The sequence below is a fragment of the Sander vitreus genome, chromosome 5 (assembly GCF_031162955.1).
Source record: "Sander vitreus isolate 19-12246 chromosome 5, sanVit1, whole genome shotgun sequence".
In the NCBI taxonomy this organism is placed as follows: domain Eukaryota; kingdom Metazoa; phylum Chordata; class Actinopteri; order Perciformes; family Percidae; genus Sander; species Sander vitreus.
Window position 1 is genome coordinate 31,449,886 of NC_135859.1, and position 19,712 is coordinate 31,469,597.

At 41.8% G+C, this 19,712-nt stretch overlaps 1 protein-coding gene across 1 annotated transcript in view; it reads right to left on the minus strand.

The window, feature by feature from the left end:
* The window catches only part of mmp11a (matrix metallopeptidase 11a), a 43,182-nt gene extending 26,796 nt beyond the window's left edge, over positions 1-16,386 (minus strand). Inside the window, exons 1-2 of the mRNA XM_078249875.1 lie at positions 16,115-16,386; positions 2,835-3,046 (exon numbers count right to left, since the gene is read on the minus strand). Coding sequence (XP_078106001.1) covers positions 2,835-3,046; positions 16,115-16,219 — 317 coding nt within the window. The 5' untranslated portion in view covers positions 16,220-16,386. The remainder of the gene's footprint in view (positions 1-2,834; positions 3,047-16,114) is intronic.
* Between the last annotated feature and the right edge of the window lie 3,326 nt (positions 16,387-19,712).

Sequence of the window (19,712 nt, forward strand, 5' to 3'; positions counted from 1 at the left end):
ATTTAAAAAGTACATGCACCATTAAAACACATGTTACGAGTGAGCGAGCTGACTGTGGCAAGATGGCCGCCAGGTGCGGACGTCGACCTCCATTGGCCAGCAGCGTGGACGAGACATCTAGCCTTTATATATATCTATGGAGCAGGCGCCCATATATAGAGGTTTACTCCTCGATGCAGTGGCCGCAGGTTCGACTCCGCCCTGCGGCCCTTTGCTGCATGTCATTCCCCCTCTCTCTCCCCTTTCATGTCTTCAGCTGTCCTGTATAAATAAAGGCCTATAAATGCCCAAAAAATAATCTTACACAAAAAAACTTGCTGATAACTGATAATTTCAGTTTGATCATAAATTTAAAGTGTGCAGACTCGTGCAAAGGTGCAAATATTTGTGCGCACAGGGACTTTACTCAGTGCAAGTCCACATTGGTGTGATTTATATATATATATAAAGAAAATAAGACTGGAAAACAAGGTCTCCTGAGATTGTACCACAACAAACACAAATCTTTAACATGTTCCAGCCACCTGAGAGCCACCTCTTTTCGGTTTTGATAACAGCCGTTTAAGCCGTTAGAACAACTCAGCTGCCACAACTTGCTTCACAAGCTCAAAATGCTGGCTGATTCTAAATAAAAAGTAAACACAGAGACACATTAGCGTTGCTCCACTCTTTCAACACTCATTTTTTAGTCATTTAGAAGGACGCAGAAGCTACGGTGGCCCTGTCAGGTCATGCAAAAGTATTGTTTGGCTTTGCCAGTTGTTGCCTGGGTCCTTGTTAACCACTTCCCTTTGTCGGGTGTCACTGTGAGTGCTTTATTGGTCCGATCCAGCAGAATCTTATTAGTCGGCGGTCAGTGCTGCCTCCCCCCCCTCTCTCTCTCTGTCTTTCTTAATATACTGTTGTGTTAAAGAATGACTACAATGAAAGGGACCCCAGGAGACACAGACAGAGAGGCAGCAGCCAGCAGAGAACTGCCAGACGCTCAACGGTGCCAAGGCCTCAGATGAAAGAAAACCAGCACCCGTTTGTCAGAAACATTTCAAGACTTAATTTTCTAAGAAGCCAACTATATAAGCCCTCCCATGTTACATTGATTTTTCTTGAGTTCATCATTCAATATGTCTAACATTTGAGCGGATACTGCCTGAATAGTCATCATTTACTCCGCCATGAGCTTTAGTAACATGCTGTTTTGTAGAAACGGTGCCTGCTATCCAATACTCATACTACCATAGTATTTAGTATGCCAGAACATAGTTTGTATGTCCCAATACATGGCATGTCAAACGCAGTATGCCAGAAATACCAGGATTTCCTACTGCATCCGGTCATATCCTGCAGTTTTCGAGCCAGCATGCTTTCCCACAATGCTTTTTTTGCAGCATATATGAGCAAGAGGGTCAAAGTTCAAGACGCTATGTTTTAAGAAGTAGTATGTCCCAATTGTATGCACACTGAATGCAACACTACTTACTTTGGAAGGGCAGCTGCAGGACATACTAACATCTACATCCAGCAATTACAGAGCAACAGAATCATTCATTAGGAGTCTTTGTGTTTGTGTCCACCTGATAAATGTAAGTCCAGTATTCACCCTTCTTTTAGCTCTGTTTTTGGTCTCCACCAACTTCTGCTCCAATAAGTTCACCAGTTTGCTGCTGAACAGGTAGTATACAGTGGCTTTTTACAGCTTTTTCTCTGAAAACAGCTGCCTGTTACAGCCAAAAAGGATGCTATGAGAGCGGTGAGAGTGAACAAAAACCATAAAGTTGCGGGCCACTCTTTAAGCTGGAGCTTTCTACCAAATCACAGTTTTGTTGCAGATAAAATTGTCATGGAACTGTAGATGTTCAAACTTATTATTATTCTGAGCACTTTTAGGATTCTCATCCATGTTAATCTCTATAAACAGACATCTGCATATGAATGCAGAATCTGTAGGCAACAGGACAGGATATTGGTATTGGAAGCGTTCTGGTTTCCGTTTGTAGTTGTAGTATTGACCAATCATGTTTGAGCGGGCTTTGGTTGCATGCAGGTAAACGGTATATGTGGAGAGCAAAAGACGCGAAACACATTGGCCGAAATGCAATCTCACAACCCATCTATTGTCTTACAACGGTTTAGCTTTTTATAAGCTTTTTTAAATTTGTCAGCATTCGTATACAGAAATCTGTTTATAGAGATTAGCCGAAATTTTTTCTGGACCTAAAACACCTACAAAAAGTATCCACTTGGACTGCACACAATGACCTGTGCATCCAAGAGGATCTGGATATCTGCTGCCTAGTTCGGAACCCCAGAAATATTGGCCGTTGCCCTAATAGACTGTGTATATAAAGATTGACGCGTCTTGTGAAGCCTGCACAGTGGTGACCAGGCGGTGGAGAATTCTACATATGCAGACTGATCTCATGAAGTGGCGTATGTATGACATGCCAATTCGTATGCCATTTTGGGCGTGTTATCAAGACGCATACTCGCTTTTTAGCACGTCAATGCGATTGCGTGTGAATTGACGCCGTAGCGAGTAGTATGAAAGGGCGAAAAACAGTGTAGGGAGGTTGGTCTGGGTGGTGGATGGGTCTTTCACCCAGGAGACCGGGGATCGTGTCCCGCGTGTCACATTTCCTAAACTCAACCGTCGCTTTGTTCTTTTACTAAACCCAACCCTGTTCTTCTTTTCCTAAACCCAACTGGTTCATCTTTTCCTAAACCCAACCTGCGTGTCACGTTTCCTAAAGTGGCGTGTATGTTTACGCGAAGTCATGATGTCACGTTGACATATGAAAGTAACATTGGGTCCGAGCTGAGTATGTGGGTATCTGTACCTGTAGGTGAGGTCTGTCTTCTCCAAACGTCCTCCGTACAGGACGAAGCGTCTCTGTCGCCCCCGATAATGCACCTCCTTGTGGGCGGGGTAGTCCGGTACGCCACAGCGAGGTCGGTTCCACGTGTTAGAGGTGTTCGTCATCTCCTTTACTAGATCTTGAGCATGAGGAACCTTCCCCCTCTTCTTCAAGTCGGGGAACTTTTCAGAGACCTGCAACAACAACGGTGTTCGTGAGTCAGTGCAAGTTTGTTTTTTGTCATTAAAAATCATTAGAAATATGTTAGGCTGTGTCGTCTAATCGTTTTTGGTGTGGCATGACACTGTATGAAAATAAGAAAATCATTGTGTTTCAGGAAAAGATGAAAAGGAAGAAAATAATGTAGAGGAAGGAAAAGACAGACACAAGAATAAAACTATGGTCACATGCAAGACTTGGAGAAAAACGTGCTCTGGTTTATTGGCATTTCTTTAAACCAATCACAATCGTCATGGGAGGTGCAAAGCTCCGCAAGTATCCGCTGTAAAATAGTCTTGCGAGAGAAAACTCGGATTGGACAGATAGTCTAGCTAGTTATTAATTCTCAATTTACCCTGCAGAGATCTGAGGAGCAGTTAACCATAGTCCTCATAAATCCACTGGGGTTTACAATTCCAACACAAAGAAAGCAGAAGGAAACGGACATCGGCGAAAATACATGCATCCTGTGGAATTTCCCGCGGCACCGGAGCAATCCCGGAAGTGGAACGTCAAGGATATAGACTACTGGTGAGCTAACCGCTAACACGTAAGCTAGGGTGACCAGACATCCCCGGTTTCCGGGGACAGTCCCTAGTTTCAGTGACCTGTCACCGGCTGGAGCTGTCCCCAGCTTTTTAGGGGGGCTTGAGCCCCCCTAAAAAGGGTCTAAAACTGCCCATGTCACCGAGCCATGTAGTTTGCCCCAGTTTAAGACAGTCAGTCCCACATTGTCTGATTATCTGTAATACCCCCCCCCCACTAGCAGATCCAGAGGAAATGGCTCTGCTCATTTCCACAGAAGCAAATTACAGAGTAGAGCCTTCTCATCTGACCCAGCCGCTGAACCAAACCACATCTGCAGTGCTACATCTACTGTTGGGTGGGTTCCTCCTATCACACAATTGCAGTTCCGTGCATTTCCTTTTCCGCTGCTACTCATAACAATCTGTGGGAAAAGACGCTATCAATTTATAGTGAAGAGATGAAACTCATTACTTCTTACACGTCCATGTGAACAACCTGTGGAAAAAAGATGCTATCAATGTAATGTGTAGAGATGAAACTTATTACTGCTATCATCAGACAGATCCTAGGAATCTTACCACAGCTTCTCTCTTACATACTGTAATCACGCGAAGAGTTTTGCTGATATTGATCCTTTTCTTAAGTGCGGCAATATCCACGAGTCATTGTTGGTTCCCTCTAAGCACTAATTCAGAGACCTGCAGGTAAAAAGATGTCTAAGCTATTAGGTTAGGACCTGTGGTGGAATGCAACTAAGTACATTTACTCAAGTACAAATTCAAAGTACTTTACTTGAGTATTTCCATTTTTTACTACTTTATATTCCACTACATCTCAGAGGTAAATATTGTACTTTTTACTCCACTACATTTGTCTGACAGCTTTAGTTACTTTTCAGATGACAGTTTTTCATCCCCTTCACAATAACAGAAACAATATTGCTTTACTTTTATTACTTTTAGGTATTTTATTTCCATTAAATTAATTAAATTGCTGTAACTGATTTTATTTTATTTGTTCCTGGTTCAACCATGTGAAGCCCTTTGTAACTTTGCTTTGAAAAGTGCTGTGCTGCAGAATTATTGATCATAGATTGTACAAAGGTCTAAATTATTGTACAAATATTAGAGATTCCTGAAGATGCAGGATAACAAGTCCAAACTAGAAGGGCCCTATCTCTCTTAACGAAAGTGAAAAATGATTCAGATCCACTCCAAAACGTAATGGGTTCTTCCTTGGCAGATGCTTCACCCTTCCACCAAGTTTCATAGAAGCTGGGCCAGCAGTTTTACCGTAATCCTGCCGAAAAACCGAACCGAAAACATGACCTTAGCGGAGGTGCAATATCTTATGAATGAGTTTTAAGTTAATGTAACCTCATGTTTACAAGATAAAATGCACTTGAATTAGATTTAATGTTACAGAGACTTTTCAGCCCTGACAGGAAGATGCTCAAACAGAAAAGTAAGAAAATATCTACATTAAACCAAAGATTTTAAAAAATTAACCTTCGAAGAAACCAACCTTAATTCACAATAGATCCATAAAATATCAAATCAAAATTGTAAAGTCACAATCGTGTTTTTGTTGTGTTTTGAACGAGGCTGCCTCGCTCAGCTCTGCAGGACTCAAACCGCGTCGTCGTTGTAGGTTAAGGGGAACAAAACCCAGCAGGATTCATGGAATGTGCTCCTGCCTGCAGAAACCCAGTGACTGATGGGTCTGGATCACAGAACAAACAGTACACACCTCCTGTGTTTCACTTTGTTTAAACAAGATGTAAGCTGCTTGTTGTGTTGCACAAAGCACTTGCTCACATTAGGAGGGGCGTTACTGCTCATGTCCTACAGTTTTCCTTATACGGCTTGTTAGTGCTGTGATAAATTAACAAAGAAAAACTGCTTCTTCTGGAGGTTTTGTAAGTGTGATCTGAGGTTTCTCACTGTTATCTGCCCTCCTGACAACAAAACCCTCAGATAAACAACAAAACCCTTTTCAAGTTGTAAATCAGGTCTGAAACGTAATCTCTGTTGACATGAAACTGGTGGAAGATATAACTAGCATGGAATTCGGTCACTATTTGTTTGCTTTTTAAAAAAACACATGTATTTACCCTGGGGAAGTGAGCATATACAGGCCTGTAGCTTTCATTGAGGGCACTGAGTTCATGTCCTCAGTATTGCTTATTGAAATCTGGGGGATTTAATGACCTGAGGAGTTTACAATATACAATTACAGATTAAATATGCATGAGGGGATTTCTTTAAGGCTTATAGATCTTTGCCCGAACCCGTCGGGTCCCGTCGGGTCCCGTCGGGTCCCGTAACAGGGCTCACGTAGTAGGAGTTAAAAAAGCAATACAAATGTTTGCCATAATGTTGTAATTTCTTTTTGTTAAAATGGATTTTATAAAATTGGTATCTAAAAAAGTATTGTTTAGGAACCGGTATTGAAGTCACGGTATTGGTATCGGTACTGGTATCGAAAATGTGTGAACGTTACCCAGCCCTAGCAGTGAGCCACTTTTCCAGCTGTGGTTGTTGTCACATCATTTTAGGTTTTTGAACACTGAAACGACTGATGCCGTGGGCTGGTGAGGACAGTGTCCTGCCCACAGCTGTTCCTTGTGTTCAGCAGCCTCTGTGGTCTTTGTTGAGGACCCAGGTTTGACCTGGTGCCAAGCCGACCTCCGTCCCCAAATGACACAGTTTAGACCCCAGTTGTCTGCTGCCTGATCCCAATCAGTGAGCTGAGGTGAAGGGAGTGTCAGCTTTCAGGTTCAAAAAAACTTTGTGTGGTGGGGTCATTTCAAAGAGGGAGATGAAAACAAAAGTGGTGTGAGCGGTAAGTGGTTAAAGGACTAAACCTCCCCCCCCCCACCTGTGTGTCAGTTGTGTTGTTGACCTGCCTGACCCCACAGCTGAGTAAAGCCCTAAATGTGCCGGATTCCACATCACAGTTCAAGTTCAAACCCAAAAAATTAGCTCCATCTGAATATCTGGTGTATTTTCTTGTTTTATTGAGCAGCTTTTATCAATAAACATATGTTTTTTTGCTTTCCAACCTTCTTCCTGAGTCAACTTGACGTTACTTGTTAACAAAAGATTCTTAACTCATTACTGAATATACTTAAGTTGATTGTGTTATTCACCAAAAGTCACACAATAACACAAACTGACTAACTGATCGAGGCAGTGGTAGACCTCCCTTGTTCTGTGAGGTAAAATTACTGTTTTTGTCAAAGGAGTCTGGTGGCATAGATAACGGCTGCAGTTTCCCATCAGAAGGGGCTGTCTGACGGCAAGGTAAAGTGGTGAAAATATTTTCACACCTATAGTTCGGTAGACTCTAGTGCGATTTGGGGGTGAAGTTGCAACACTGTTGCATTCTCAACCAAGACCCCCGTTTTCAGGTGGACCAGAGTTTGGTTGTTTGGTCTGCACCAGAGTTCGAATGAGCTTTCACACTACCCCAAACAAACCAGACTTTCTGACAAAACGCTCCAGGGTTCGGTTAAAACGGACAACACAGCTTATGTGTGAAAGCAACCTTAAACTGATATTGATTTTTTAGGTGGTCCTTTTTGTAGGTGGCTAAAAAACGTTAGCTGTTGCCCCGGTCCACAGCAGTACATTGCTTAGCTTCTGTACCAGTACCAGTCAGTATTACACTGACTATGGACAAGGACCTCAAACAACCCCACTTCAAAACACCTGAACTATCCCTTTAAACCTGCAGTGAAAACGTCCCGACTGCCTTCTGGCTTCCTGCAGTTCACTTCTTGGTCGTGTCAAACTAAAGCACAGTGACCTGGTGGGGGTGATGGTGGTGGGTTTGTTGTCAGACTGTAGACGCTGTTCAGACGCACCGTGTACAGACATGTTTCTCTCTGAATACCACTGTCAGATCCCCTGCACCGCTGCTCACACAGCTTGTCATCACTGTAACCAGAAGCTAGATATGTCCAAACTTGTAATGGATGGCCCCCCACGCACACTGCATCACCGCCGCCGCCACCATCACAAACTCCTTCACATGTTCCCGGCGTGAAGAAGTCTTCACGAGGCCTTCAGGCTCTTTGGGAGTTGTATGTTTCATCAGCAGCTTCTTGCACTCTCAGCAGAAAGTGACAGACTAATTGTCCCAAGGGTATTTTTGTAACGTCGTCACAAAGTCTCCTGCCAGGATTTCCATTGTCTGCTCTGAAATTACACGTGAACACGCATGCATGGCCACAACACTTCTGCCTCAGCATCTGAGTCACTGACATGGGATCACCTGCCCCAAGTTACAAAGCAAACTCTAAACATTTAGCTTTTAAAAAATGTAAGCCCTCTGGAGGCTCCACAAAATTACTGGTCCCAATCAAGAAATAGTCCAGCGCGTAAACCTCCTGTAAAACAGCGGATTTTGTTTTCAGTCTTACCTAAGCTAAGCTGATAAGCTAAGTTAGCATGCAGACATTTTAGCATACAGACATGCTAGTGGTTTCAATCTTCTCATCTAACACTCAGCAAGAACATGAACGTTTTTTTTTCATTAATCAGACTTTTTAGTTCAAAAGATAAGCCTGGTGGTGATATTCTATATTTTTTTCCTAAATGACAACATATCCCATGAAGTCCAAATCCTACAATGAATTGATCCTAATAACAAGTAGGCTTTTGTGTGTGTGTGTGTGTGTGTGTGTGTGTGTGTGTGTGTGTGTGTGTGTGTGTGTGTGTGTGTGTGTGTGCGTCCAATGCCTGTAAAAAAGTATGTTCAACATTCATTCTGTGGAAAATCATCATGAAAAAGGCACAGACACCAACTTGTATACCAGCATTGGCATCACTCTCCAGAATGCATTGCATCCACACAACATGTGTTTTGAATAAGGAAAGTAAGAAATATATAACTGCAGCAGAAGTAGAAAAGTAGGTTGAGGTAAAGTGGGTCCAACAAGGAAATTACAAAAGTTGGTCCAAAACCTTCTCCTGAAATTCACTGACTCTCAGACTGATGAGATCTGAAAAAAAGGATCAGAGGGTTCATTTATATTTATAGCAAAATTCAAACAGGTTAATAAGTGTTTGAAAGAAACTAAACAGGATTCTTCCAATGCTAAAGCCAGAAGATTTTTAATCAACATGATATCTAATCTAGTAACAGTGAATCCGGATGATCGGAAGTAAGCCATAAGTAAGTGTTTACATCAGGAGACAGATAAGCTTTCAATTTGAAGGGTGTGCTCTCATTGAACAAAACAGGGACAAAGAGTTAGTTACAGAGATACAGGATGTATTTTGCCAGATGGAAGGGGTGAGGTTTGATTTTTTCATCAACAAATATCTTCCTTCTTACTCTCCTAATCCGATATATCATCCGAAAATCAGAAACACCCTGCAGTGGAAGGTGATATAAACCATCTGCTTAAATCTCTTATCTTTCCTGGCACAAAAAAAGAGAGACTTGCAGAAGTTCTGTTCGTCTGGCTGCAGGATGACTAACTGATGAGGATTTCACTGTTGATTGTGATTATTAATGAGAGCACATTACCAGGGGGCGTATTAGTTCACAGGCAAATCATGCTGTTTGTATCTTTCTTTTAAGATTATTTTTTGGGCTTTTCCACCTTCAATTTTTGACAGGACAGCTAGGTGAGAAAGGGGAGACAGAGGGGAAAGACATGCAGGAAATCGTCACAGGTCAGATTCAAGCCCTGGACCTCTGCGTCAAGGTATAAACCTCACAGTACATGTGTGCCTGGTCTACCCACTGAGCCAACCCGGCCACTGACCGGCATCTTTGACATCATTTGGTCGTTAATCAATTTGGTAGAGATAGACAGAGATGGCTGCTTTACAGAAAAGTGACAGACTCCAGACTCCAGTTTTTCTAGGGAATGTGGGTGGATTTTAAAACCACAGTATAAATTGCAGGTCCAAGTTCAGGTCCCATCTGCAGCAAAACCTTCTGTATGAAGGCTATCACTGATACAGTACATTTTGGTCTAGAAATATCTCAACAACTATTTAAAAGATTGCCATGACATTTTGTACAGACATTCATGTTTTCCAGGGGATAAATATTACGGACTCAGTTTGTTATATTTGCCCTAACCAATCAGTTGTGAGTGACGTATCTGTCCCTCTGACATAATTTCCAGTGACACTGGCTAGGAGCAGTTAACTTAACCTTTTTAAAATGCTGATTAAGAGTTGTTATTTCTAGAAGTTGACTTACAACAACCTGTACAGCTGCGTCCATCTCATCCACACTGTTCTCCTGTCGCTTTGTTTCATGAATGCAACTAGATAGCTAGCTGGCTGGCTATATTGAAAGATGATGTCCCCATTCTTGATCCTATTTACTATTAATTTACAGTAAAGGTGGATTTGGACTCTCAAGGTGCCTCCATTCGTTGTCATGGACAAAAACCTGATAACTGCAAACTCCTCCAGTTGCCATCTTTGTTTGGGTCAAGAGACGGAGACACACCTTGTGCAATGTATCAAGGTGCAAACTGGAGCTCTCTGCCAATCCAGAAACTCAGTGATGTGCGCTTTTAATAAATTCAGCCTGCAGAATCGCCGGAACTGTAAATACTCTAACATGATGCCACCCTTCCTCTCAACTTGTTAGCGAGGGACTCAGAATGAGGCTGGGGGCTCCGCCTGCTAACAAAAGCATCTGATTATCTTTATGAGAGAAGGTTGCATGTGCCTTTTAACTGCATCCCCCCCATTGTGTGGTATCAGCCACTCACAGCCCGGCGCAGCTGTGACCTAGATCTACTCGATGGGAACCGAGGGCGGCTCTGATGTCACCTTTGCTCTCACGGTTCCCCAACCAATCGCTTTGCCTGAAGACATCGACATCATGGGGCAAAACAGAAAAGCAGAACCAAGGGACTTGGGGTTTATTGACAAAAACAGTTAGCTGTTAGCTCCTCCTCTTCACTCCAGAGAGAAAACAGGCACTTTGTAAATCTCGCTGTGCCGAATGCCACAGACACTGAGGCCTGTCCGGGCCTGTGTAATCACTCACTCTTTTGTCAACAACGGGGGAACAAATTGACAAAACTACAGATTAGACTTTCCAGTGAGATGACCTGCCGACATCGCTACGTTGTCATCACAGGTGCAACACATGTCTGATAATGTATTGCTAAAAAATAGTCATTTTGCATGTGTAGAAAGCTGGTTTTCAACTCAACACATAATCACACTGTCGACAAAGACATGTCATGACACTACAATTGCCTGGCTTCTGATTACTGTGGATTAAACTGTGCAAAAGTATTTCAAGTATGCGAAAACACAGAGTGGATGCTAATGAATCAACACAATGGAAGCATGTCAGGGTTTCCCCCAGAAAAGTTGTTTAGCCTTGTGGCAAGTGTCTTTTTTTCGACGATGGCCCAGCTGGGGCCAGTCACAGACTGATGGCAGCATTAATGTAGATCCCAATTGTTTCTGGATAACAGAATCATGGACAGAATTGCAAAATTGAGAATTAAAAAAAGCTAAAAGACAGATTCCGTACATTAAGTCAATGCTAAAAGCTAACTGGAGAATTGAAATTATGACTATGTTCCAACCGAGCTGCCCCACTATAACTGTTAAAAAACATCTTAAAAATACATTACAAAATAATTCCAAGTGGCTTAGGACTGGTGGTGGGAAACCTGGGCTTGCAATACACAGGGGGACACCCTGCATGTTAACTGATAGTTGGTGTCAGGATCAGTCCAGACAATATGTCTGTTGAGATATTCACTGTGTCAGATTAGGTTTATGGCCCTTTTAAAATGAATCTACTTGCAACCCCTCCTCACCCCTTACATATGTCTACCAGTTGCAACCTGTTCAACAAAAGAGTTTTTTTTCCCCTTGTTTTATTGGAATAATTTTAAGAGTCCTAAAAAGTAAAATGATCCACTTATTTACAAGTTTAGGGGAAAGTCTCAGATGTGTTGCAGATACAATTAGAGCCATGCCCTGTTGTGGCCTTGTTTGGAGTCCTCCCTGACACTGTCAAATTATCCAGGTCTAAATCAGACTGGGTTGCATTTCTTTTTCACATAGCTATGAGGTTAATCTTGACTGCTAAGTTAAGCTTCCTCCCTCACATTCCTTATGGATAAGAGATGTGCTATTGTTCTTAAAGTGCCCATAATATGAAAAAAAAACACTTTCTGGGATTTGGGGTGTTATTTTGTGTCTCTGGTGCTTCCACACGCATACAAACTTTGAAAAAAATCTATCCATGCTGTTTTGAGTGAGATACAGTTTCTGAATGTGTCCTGCCTTCAGTCTCCGGGTGAGCTGTTCAAAATCGGCACGGCTTGTGACGTCACAAGCCGAAACGAGCTGGCTAACCGCAACTGTTAGCTCGTAGCGTTAGCATGCTAACGCTAATGCTAACGCTAGCATGCTACCTCATTCTCAATAGCAAAGCACTGCTACAACACACACAAGTTCACCATAATCTACAAAAGAACTACTTACATGTGTGCCCTCATTTAGAAGTCTCCCAGCTAATCCTGCCTTGTAACTGACCGAAGTTGGAGAAACAGCCTTTCTTTTACTGTCTATGGAGCTAGCTAGCTGACATGATCTACATCTGAGCTACTGCGCATGTGCGAGTACAGATAGTACAGAAGAAGAAAAAGAAGAAGAAGAAAAGAGGTCTCACTCTGTAGCTAAAACAGAGACCAGCTGAAAAGAGGATCTGCAGTAGTGAGAGAGAGCGGTGCAGTACAACAAAAATATGGTGTTTTTTGAAAATTAAACCATGTAAACCTATTCTGGTACAACCTTAAAATACAATTATGAACCTGAAAATGAGCATAATATGGGCACTTTAAAACGTGAAAAGATTAGACATTTGAAGAGAGGTGCTGTATCAAAATTTGATAAAAATCTGACAGCCTTTTCTTTCTTATGTTGACTCCATTGACCTGCAGCCTCCAGAGAGGCTTCATAATCCAGTAACTGCCATGATGTAGCCTATAGCCTGGTGATATTGATCCTTGACCTTATCCGTTACACACTTGTTTTTGACCTAAGACCATAACCATGGTTGTTGTTGTTGCTATTTTGATCTGTTTTCTTTGTTTTTTGTCCCCTGTATAGTTATAGTTTAGCTTAACTTCCTTTATTGATTAGCACAGCCTAAGCTTGGTGGGTGGATGGGTGGGTGGGTGGGAGGGGAGGATGTGGGTATGGTTTATAATTGTCTTTCTTTATTGATATGTCTTTTTCATTTTTTTTATTAGACTGTATTGTAAATCTAAATAGCATATACAGTATGTATACTATTACATTCGTATTATAATTACAGATTCATTTCTTGCATGGATTTTGTAACTGTAAAAGTCTAAATAAACCATGGGGGAAAAAAAGAAAGTCTGAGAAAATAAGCATAACTCTGTGCAGCAGAAATATGTTTTATAAAAACGACCCAGAGGTTGGAAATCAAGCGAACACACGGTCATACACGGGCTGTGGCTTGGCAAAAAAGAAGAGACCAATCAGAAACCAGGTGTAGTTTCTTAAAGCTACATTGTGTAAGAATTGCTCCCATCTAGCGGTGAAATTGTATATGACAACCAACTGAATATTAATTTCTAGCCCCCCCCATTCCGATACGGTGGCCGACCCTGAAATTATCCATCGTTTACATGCAGCTGTTCTAGCCACTCCAATATTAACTTTGGTCTTGTTGCTTTGCCTGTCGCGTTGTCGTTTTAATTCTCTTTTCCGCTTCCCTGGCAAGTAATCTCCCCCTGGCATTCGTCACGGTGCGAAGTGCCACTGAGTGTAAAAGGTGGTTAATGTATTTTAAAGATGGAGGCGCAACATGCCGGCCGTCATTCGAGCGACTCACCTGTATGTATTCTGAATGATTCTAAATGGCAGATTCTACACTTACGAGAATACTTTGATTAGTTGGTGGAAGTAATTACACATGAATGAGCACATATTTGTGAAAGAACAAAGGGGGTTTTGCTAAGAATCAACTCAAAAAATTACACAATGTAGGTTTAAAGGGCTGTGTATTGGCAAGAATTTGGCAATACAATACATATCATGATACAGGGGTTATGAATCAATATATTGTCATACTGTCAGCAAGGCGGTGTATAAAATCTCATTTTAAGAAAACTGTCATAGTAAACAGTGAGGTCAATCTTCAAAATGAAGTGAAATGGCTACTTTGGGGACTAACAGTCAGTTATGTCAGTTATTGAAATCATCCACCTACACTTTATAGACTACTGATGTTATACTCCTTGAAACCTACACCCTCAAATTTGCACACAGACAGTTTTCTTGACTTTAGACATTGATATCTCCACAGTGGCTGAACGGATTTTTACCATTCAAACGGCATTTGAAACATCCATATCCCTTTGTCCTTTTGCATGTACGTGCAGTGTGAAGATAGCCCTTACCAAACTCTTACAATGGGGAACCTGGCAACATAGGATGATGACCTCCAGTTAGCTACCTTAGCTAGAGCAGTTTGCTAACTTGCGCTGCTCTCCAGGCTTCTAGCATCACCCATTTTGCGAGGTCAAGCAGATGAACTTTGCTTTGGCACCGTCTGGTGGTCAGAGAGCTTTAGACCTTTAAGACCTTCAGGAAATCGTTCGTTCAACTTTACGGCTCTTTACTGGAGATAGGTGCAACCAGGGGCGTAGCACAAAATTCTGGGCCCTGTAGAAAGGCATTCTCTACGGGCCCCTCCCCGCATCTACACCTATTCATTCTAGCATCTATTTGGGCCCTCCTCACATAAGGGGCGCTGGGTACTCAGTCCCATTTCCACCCCCAGTCTCGACACCCCTGGGTGCAACACCTACAACTGCATTTGTTACGATACGACCTTGTGGTATTTATTTCTCTTGAAAGAAAAATTGCCATCGCTTTGCAATTCTGCTACAAACAGATCGATTGGCTGATGCTTCGGGAACATACCAAAACTGATTAGTCTGATTACATTAACCTGCAATCGTATATACCTAAAAATCAACACTTCCACCCTTCCTTCAGGACTATTTTCAGTAACCGCTACATTCCTCTTTGTGACTGCTTATCTGAGCTGCCTGCTTGTTTTGATAAATTCCTTATTTTTCTGTGTACCTGTAAACATGACATTCCTTTAAAAAAGCATGCACGCTAAACCAGCCTACTCTGTAAATAGAGGTTACGTGTTTACTTCAGGAAATATGATACAGGAGAAGAGAGGACATAAACAAGGCTGTAGTAAATATGATGGGATCCAGAATTACTACACAAGAACATATTAAGAGGAAATATTAGAATGTAAAATCTTAAGTAATGAGTTGCACTATGTGGTGAGGTTTGCAGAACAGCAGCAGACCAAAGTGAGGCTAATAAACAAGATGGAAATAAGTCAGATAAGCCTCCAAAACAAGACTGTGACTATTTGTAGAAGGGCAACGTGTGCTACTGACGCCATCATGACTGCTCCATATGGAGGACCCCTCTTTTTTATGGTTTTGTTGACAAAATGCCTTTAAGACCTGTTATTACTGCTTCCTACCCTGCAGACAGGGGAACTCAGCAACCTTTATTTTCATCTCTCTTTCTCTCTCTCTCTCTCTCTCTCTCTGCACTGAGGCAAAACCAAAACACTCTGCTGTCATCCTGCATGCACGCCACAAGAGGAGAAGGAGAAGACGTCAGTTTTTGCATGCAAAGTCATGAATGCTTCCAGTGGTGCTGAGCACACTCAAAATAAATAGTGATGATAGTAATTTGTTCAAAGTAAGAGCAGCTCCCGGGCTAATTACAGTGACAGGTCAGCTCCTGTGCGCGCGTCAAAATAGCCATTTTCTTAATTACAACATAATTGTCATTGGTCCGAGGATAGGGCGTGCGCGCGTGTGAGGGGGGGAGAGATTTGAGGGCACATCTAGATAGCTGCAGAAAATTGTTTGGCTACTCAAACCTAGAAGTAGGCTATACTTCTTGATACAAGAATGTGGATTGTTTTAAGCCTACTTTGGAGCAAAGTGACTCATTCTGCTGCAACGTCTGCACAAGAAAATCTAGCGCCATTACATCACACTCATTTAGCCAACGCTTTCATCCAAAGCGACGTACAATTAGTGTCTACAACCATGGAGATACCACCCCAAAATAGCAAAAATCATTGCAAACTGTTGTGCACGAGTGTGTGCACGTGTAGCCTATGTGTGTGTGTGTGTGTGTGTGTGTGTGTGTGTGTGTGTGTGTGTGTGTGTGTGTGTGTGTGTGTGCGTGCGTGTGTGTTTAGGGGGTGGGAGAGTAACATGTAGCAGGAGAAAGAATGAAGAAAGTCAACACTGCAGATTCCTTTAAAATGCAACAGAATAAATCATTTCCCATGCGTGCCACAGGTTAAACCAAACCGACTCATTCTGCAGCACAACATCGATAAACTTTCCAAACTTCTGCAGAAAACTTTTTCTTCTTTTGTTTCGACTTTGCAACAAGTGGGGGGGGGGGGAAAAAACTCACCGGTGCCACTTTGTACCTGCTGGATCCCCGCACTGGAAGACAAAGCGTGCTCTGGAGGCATTGAAGCGCGAAGACGCAGCAGCACACGACCAGAGAAGTTCGCATCCTCACCGCCGTCGGGAGCACTGGTGGTGCACAGGCAGGCTGGGTTTGGCGCAGCTGTGAGGGGTGCGCAAAGCCGGGAGTCACACGGCTGCCGGATCCGGGGCTACTTCTCTTTAAATAGACTCTGATTTCTTTGTTCTCCTAAAGGTTTTTTTCCTCCACATACACTTTTTACAGCCTAGGGCTGATAATACCACCCGCTACCATGTGACTCTTAACCCTTTCTCTGCCGCGTGCACGTCAACTCAAAACAGATGATGATGATGATGATGATGGCTTTGCGTTTTTCACCCGTCTGTGTGTCTTGATTTTATGAATACCAAGAAACTTGACATTTTGAAAGAAAATATCTATTAATTACGACCAATGCCACACATTAAACACTATAAACAGTGACACAGCATGTACTGCAGAAACATATGGAGATATTATCGGATTAGTTTAAGAGTATTACAACAACACAATCACCTACAGTTAAAACTAACCAGCCAGCTAACACAGAACACTCTATTTAAATCATTTTATGAGGAGAAAACATATAGTCCATGTTAAGCCTACAACAGTGCAGATGTGTGAATGAAAGGAAAGTGATGTTTGTGTCGGTTTAACACAGATATAAAGCCAAGACTTCTCTCAGAAGAAAATTGACCATACACCAAAAATAAATTCTCAAGGTTTTATTTTTAACATTCTCTTAAGTTAAAGAAGACCATGACCAAAACACTTTATTTCTAATGGGTTTTAAATAGTTTATTAAGCCTAAGAAGTAGAATTTTCTCAACCCACATCAAACACCTGCTTCTGACTCAAGTGGCATCACTTGAGGACATTTGTCAGACTTCCTGGGGTGCCAATGATGAGTAGGGGTTGGAGAGGAGATCTGGACGGAGTTTTAGCAGATGTTATTTGGCACTGAGGACAATTTCTACAGAATTCAGCTACATCTCTGCACAGTCCCGGCCAGTGGAAATGGCGTTTGACACGTGCTGTGGTTTTGTGCTTACCCAGTTGGCCAGCCCAGGGAACAGCGTGCCCCAAGGTAAGTATGTTCGGTCTAACTGCTTGGGGAACCACTAGCTGCAACACTGACCCCTGTTGATGATAGAGCATGCCATTTTGCAGAATATACTCATCTCTGTTGAAGTTCAGCTCAGCTTCTGGCTCCTTCTCCTTTGCTTTCTGAAAGAGAGACACTAAAGATGGATCAGCTTTAGGGATCATTTCCATAATGTTGTCAGACACTTAGAATAATAATCTAACCAAATTGACAATCCACGTTAGCCCCATAGGGTTACATAGCAGCCCGGTCTGTGCATGGCTGCCGGTTACAGCATCAGCTGGACCAATTTCAAAGATTGTTGTTCCTATCAGTCACTTACACACAAAAACATAGGAAAATAGGGTCCAGGTTTGGACAAATCGAAATTACCCTTCAACATGTTATATCTTGTTTGTTTAATCCAAACAATCCCACCAGTTGAGACGCTGCTGGATACTTTGTGGTTTGTCAAGTTCCAGCATGTAACTCCTCTAAAAACCACAAATTGTCTTTCTTGCATTTCTATTTTAGTACGGATTAAACAAACAAGACATAACGTGATCATTAGTGAGCTATAGGGGTGCTGGAAGGAGGATTGTTTCCAGTGTGCTAAGATAAGATAACCACCTTTTGATTTTTCAATCTTCTCATCTAATTCTTAGAAACAAAGCAAATATTTCCCAAAATGTCAAACTATGGATTAAAGAGGAATAATTATGATAACTGAAATCAAAGGGGGAACAATGTGTGTGAAGTGTAGTTTATATGAGAATAAAAGGAGTGTGTGTGTGTGTGTGTGTGTGTGTGTGTGTGTGTGTGTGTGTGTGTGTGTGTGTGACAAAGTGCAGAAGAAAGTAGGAATCTGTTGATTTATTTTCACAGCTGTAAGATAAAAAGCTCCACAGTCAGACCCACTGGAGGTTTCTGACCCACCTCTGTCCCTTTTTGCCATAAAAAAAAACAACCTCTCTGTGAGTCAGTTTGAGATCATTTCTATAATTACAACCACTAATAGCAGTAAAGAATTCAGCAGAGCTTTCCTGTGTAATGGCTGTCAGCTTTCGAGGGCTATTTGGACTTGAAAAAAGGGCTCTAATAAAATCTGATTGCCTGACAAGGAAGTGCAAGCTCTGCACCACATCAGGCCCGTTATCTTCTCAGTGTAATGAAAGAGAAAAAGGGAAAGGCTTAATATGAAAGTGACACTTGTAATTTCTGGACAGGAGACTATAATTAATGTTACTGAATGCAGATGTGTTACGTATAGAGGCCAATTTAAAGTTAAAGCTCACCCTGAATTAGTGAAATGTCTTCACCCTCTTATTTAAGCCGCTAGTGTATTTGGTAACATATATATATATATGTGATATTAGTCCAAAAACAAATAACAGCTAGCGATGAAGAACTTTCACAGTTCATGTTTAACATCATATCTCCCAAAATCTATAGTTTTACAATAAAATACTTTTAGTTTTGCAGCAAAAATCTGTCTTTTATGCTCTCTATTATCTCATAGGAATAACGTGCAGTTGATTATTTTTTGTCTTCACACATTCAGATTGAACTCAACCAATGAGATAATTTCAGCAAGGCGTGTGTCTGAGAAAGTTTTTGTAAGTTAAACTCAGATCTTCTGTGTTTCGATCATGCTATATATTTTTTTATTGTGTTTGAGAGGAGAGTGTTTTTGATCTCCAGCAGGTCTTTTATTTGACTCAACTTTCCACTCTCTTTATATTCTCTTAGGTTAGCAGACTTAAAACTGCTCTTGTAACTGGCACTGGCCATTTTCTTCACGTGAATCATATAAACAAGCTATCTCATGTTCCCCCCACAGATGGTCCCAATGCATTTTCCTCCTCAGTACTTTTTACAAGAGATGGCAGCGTTCCAACACATGACAGCAGCCCTCAATTAGAAAAGAAATACGCCTCAAAATCAGGATCCAAGTCACTGCCAAGTCCAATAAATATATCGGAATCTGCGTAAGTGACACTGGTGCAGGGAAATACTGAAAACATAAAATGCTGATTAATGTAGAAGGATGTCATTTAAAGCACAAAGGACACCCATTCAAAATAATGGTTAAATAGGTTTGGTATGCTGTGACACAAGGTTAAAGAGATAGTTTGAATGTTTTTAAGTGAGGTTGTATGAGGTACTTATCCATCTTCAGTGTATTACCTACAATAGATGGCAGTCGGCATGCCCCCAGTTTGGAGAAGCAGGCAGGAGTATCAACACAGAAGCTAAGCAATGTTCTGCTTTGGATGGTGGCAGCATCTAAACGTGTTTTAGCCACATAAAAAACGGACCTATATCAGTTTAAGTGTGAGCTATATTTAGAATATTTGTGCGCAATCACAGAAGGCTTGTATCATGTGGATGCGCCGACAGTATTGTTGTCATTACTTAGAATTCCTCATGGGGGCGACAGAAACTACGCACTATAGC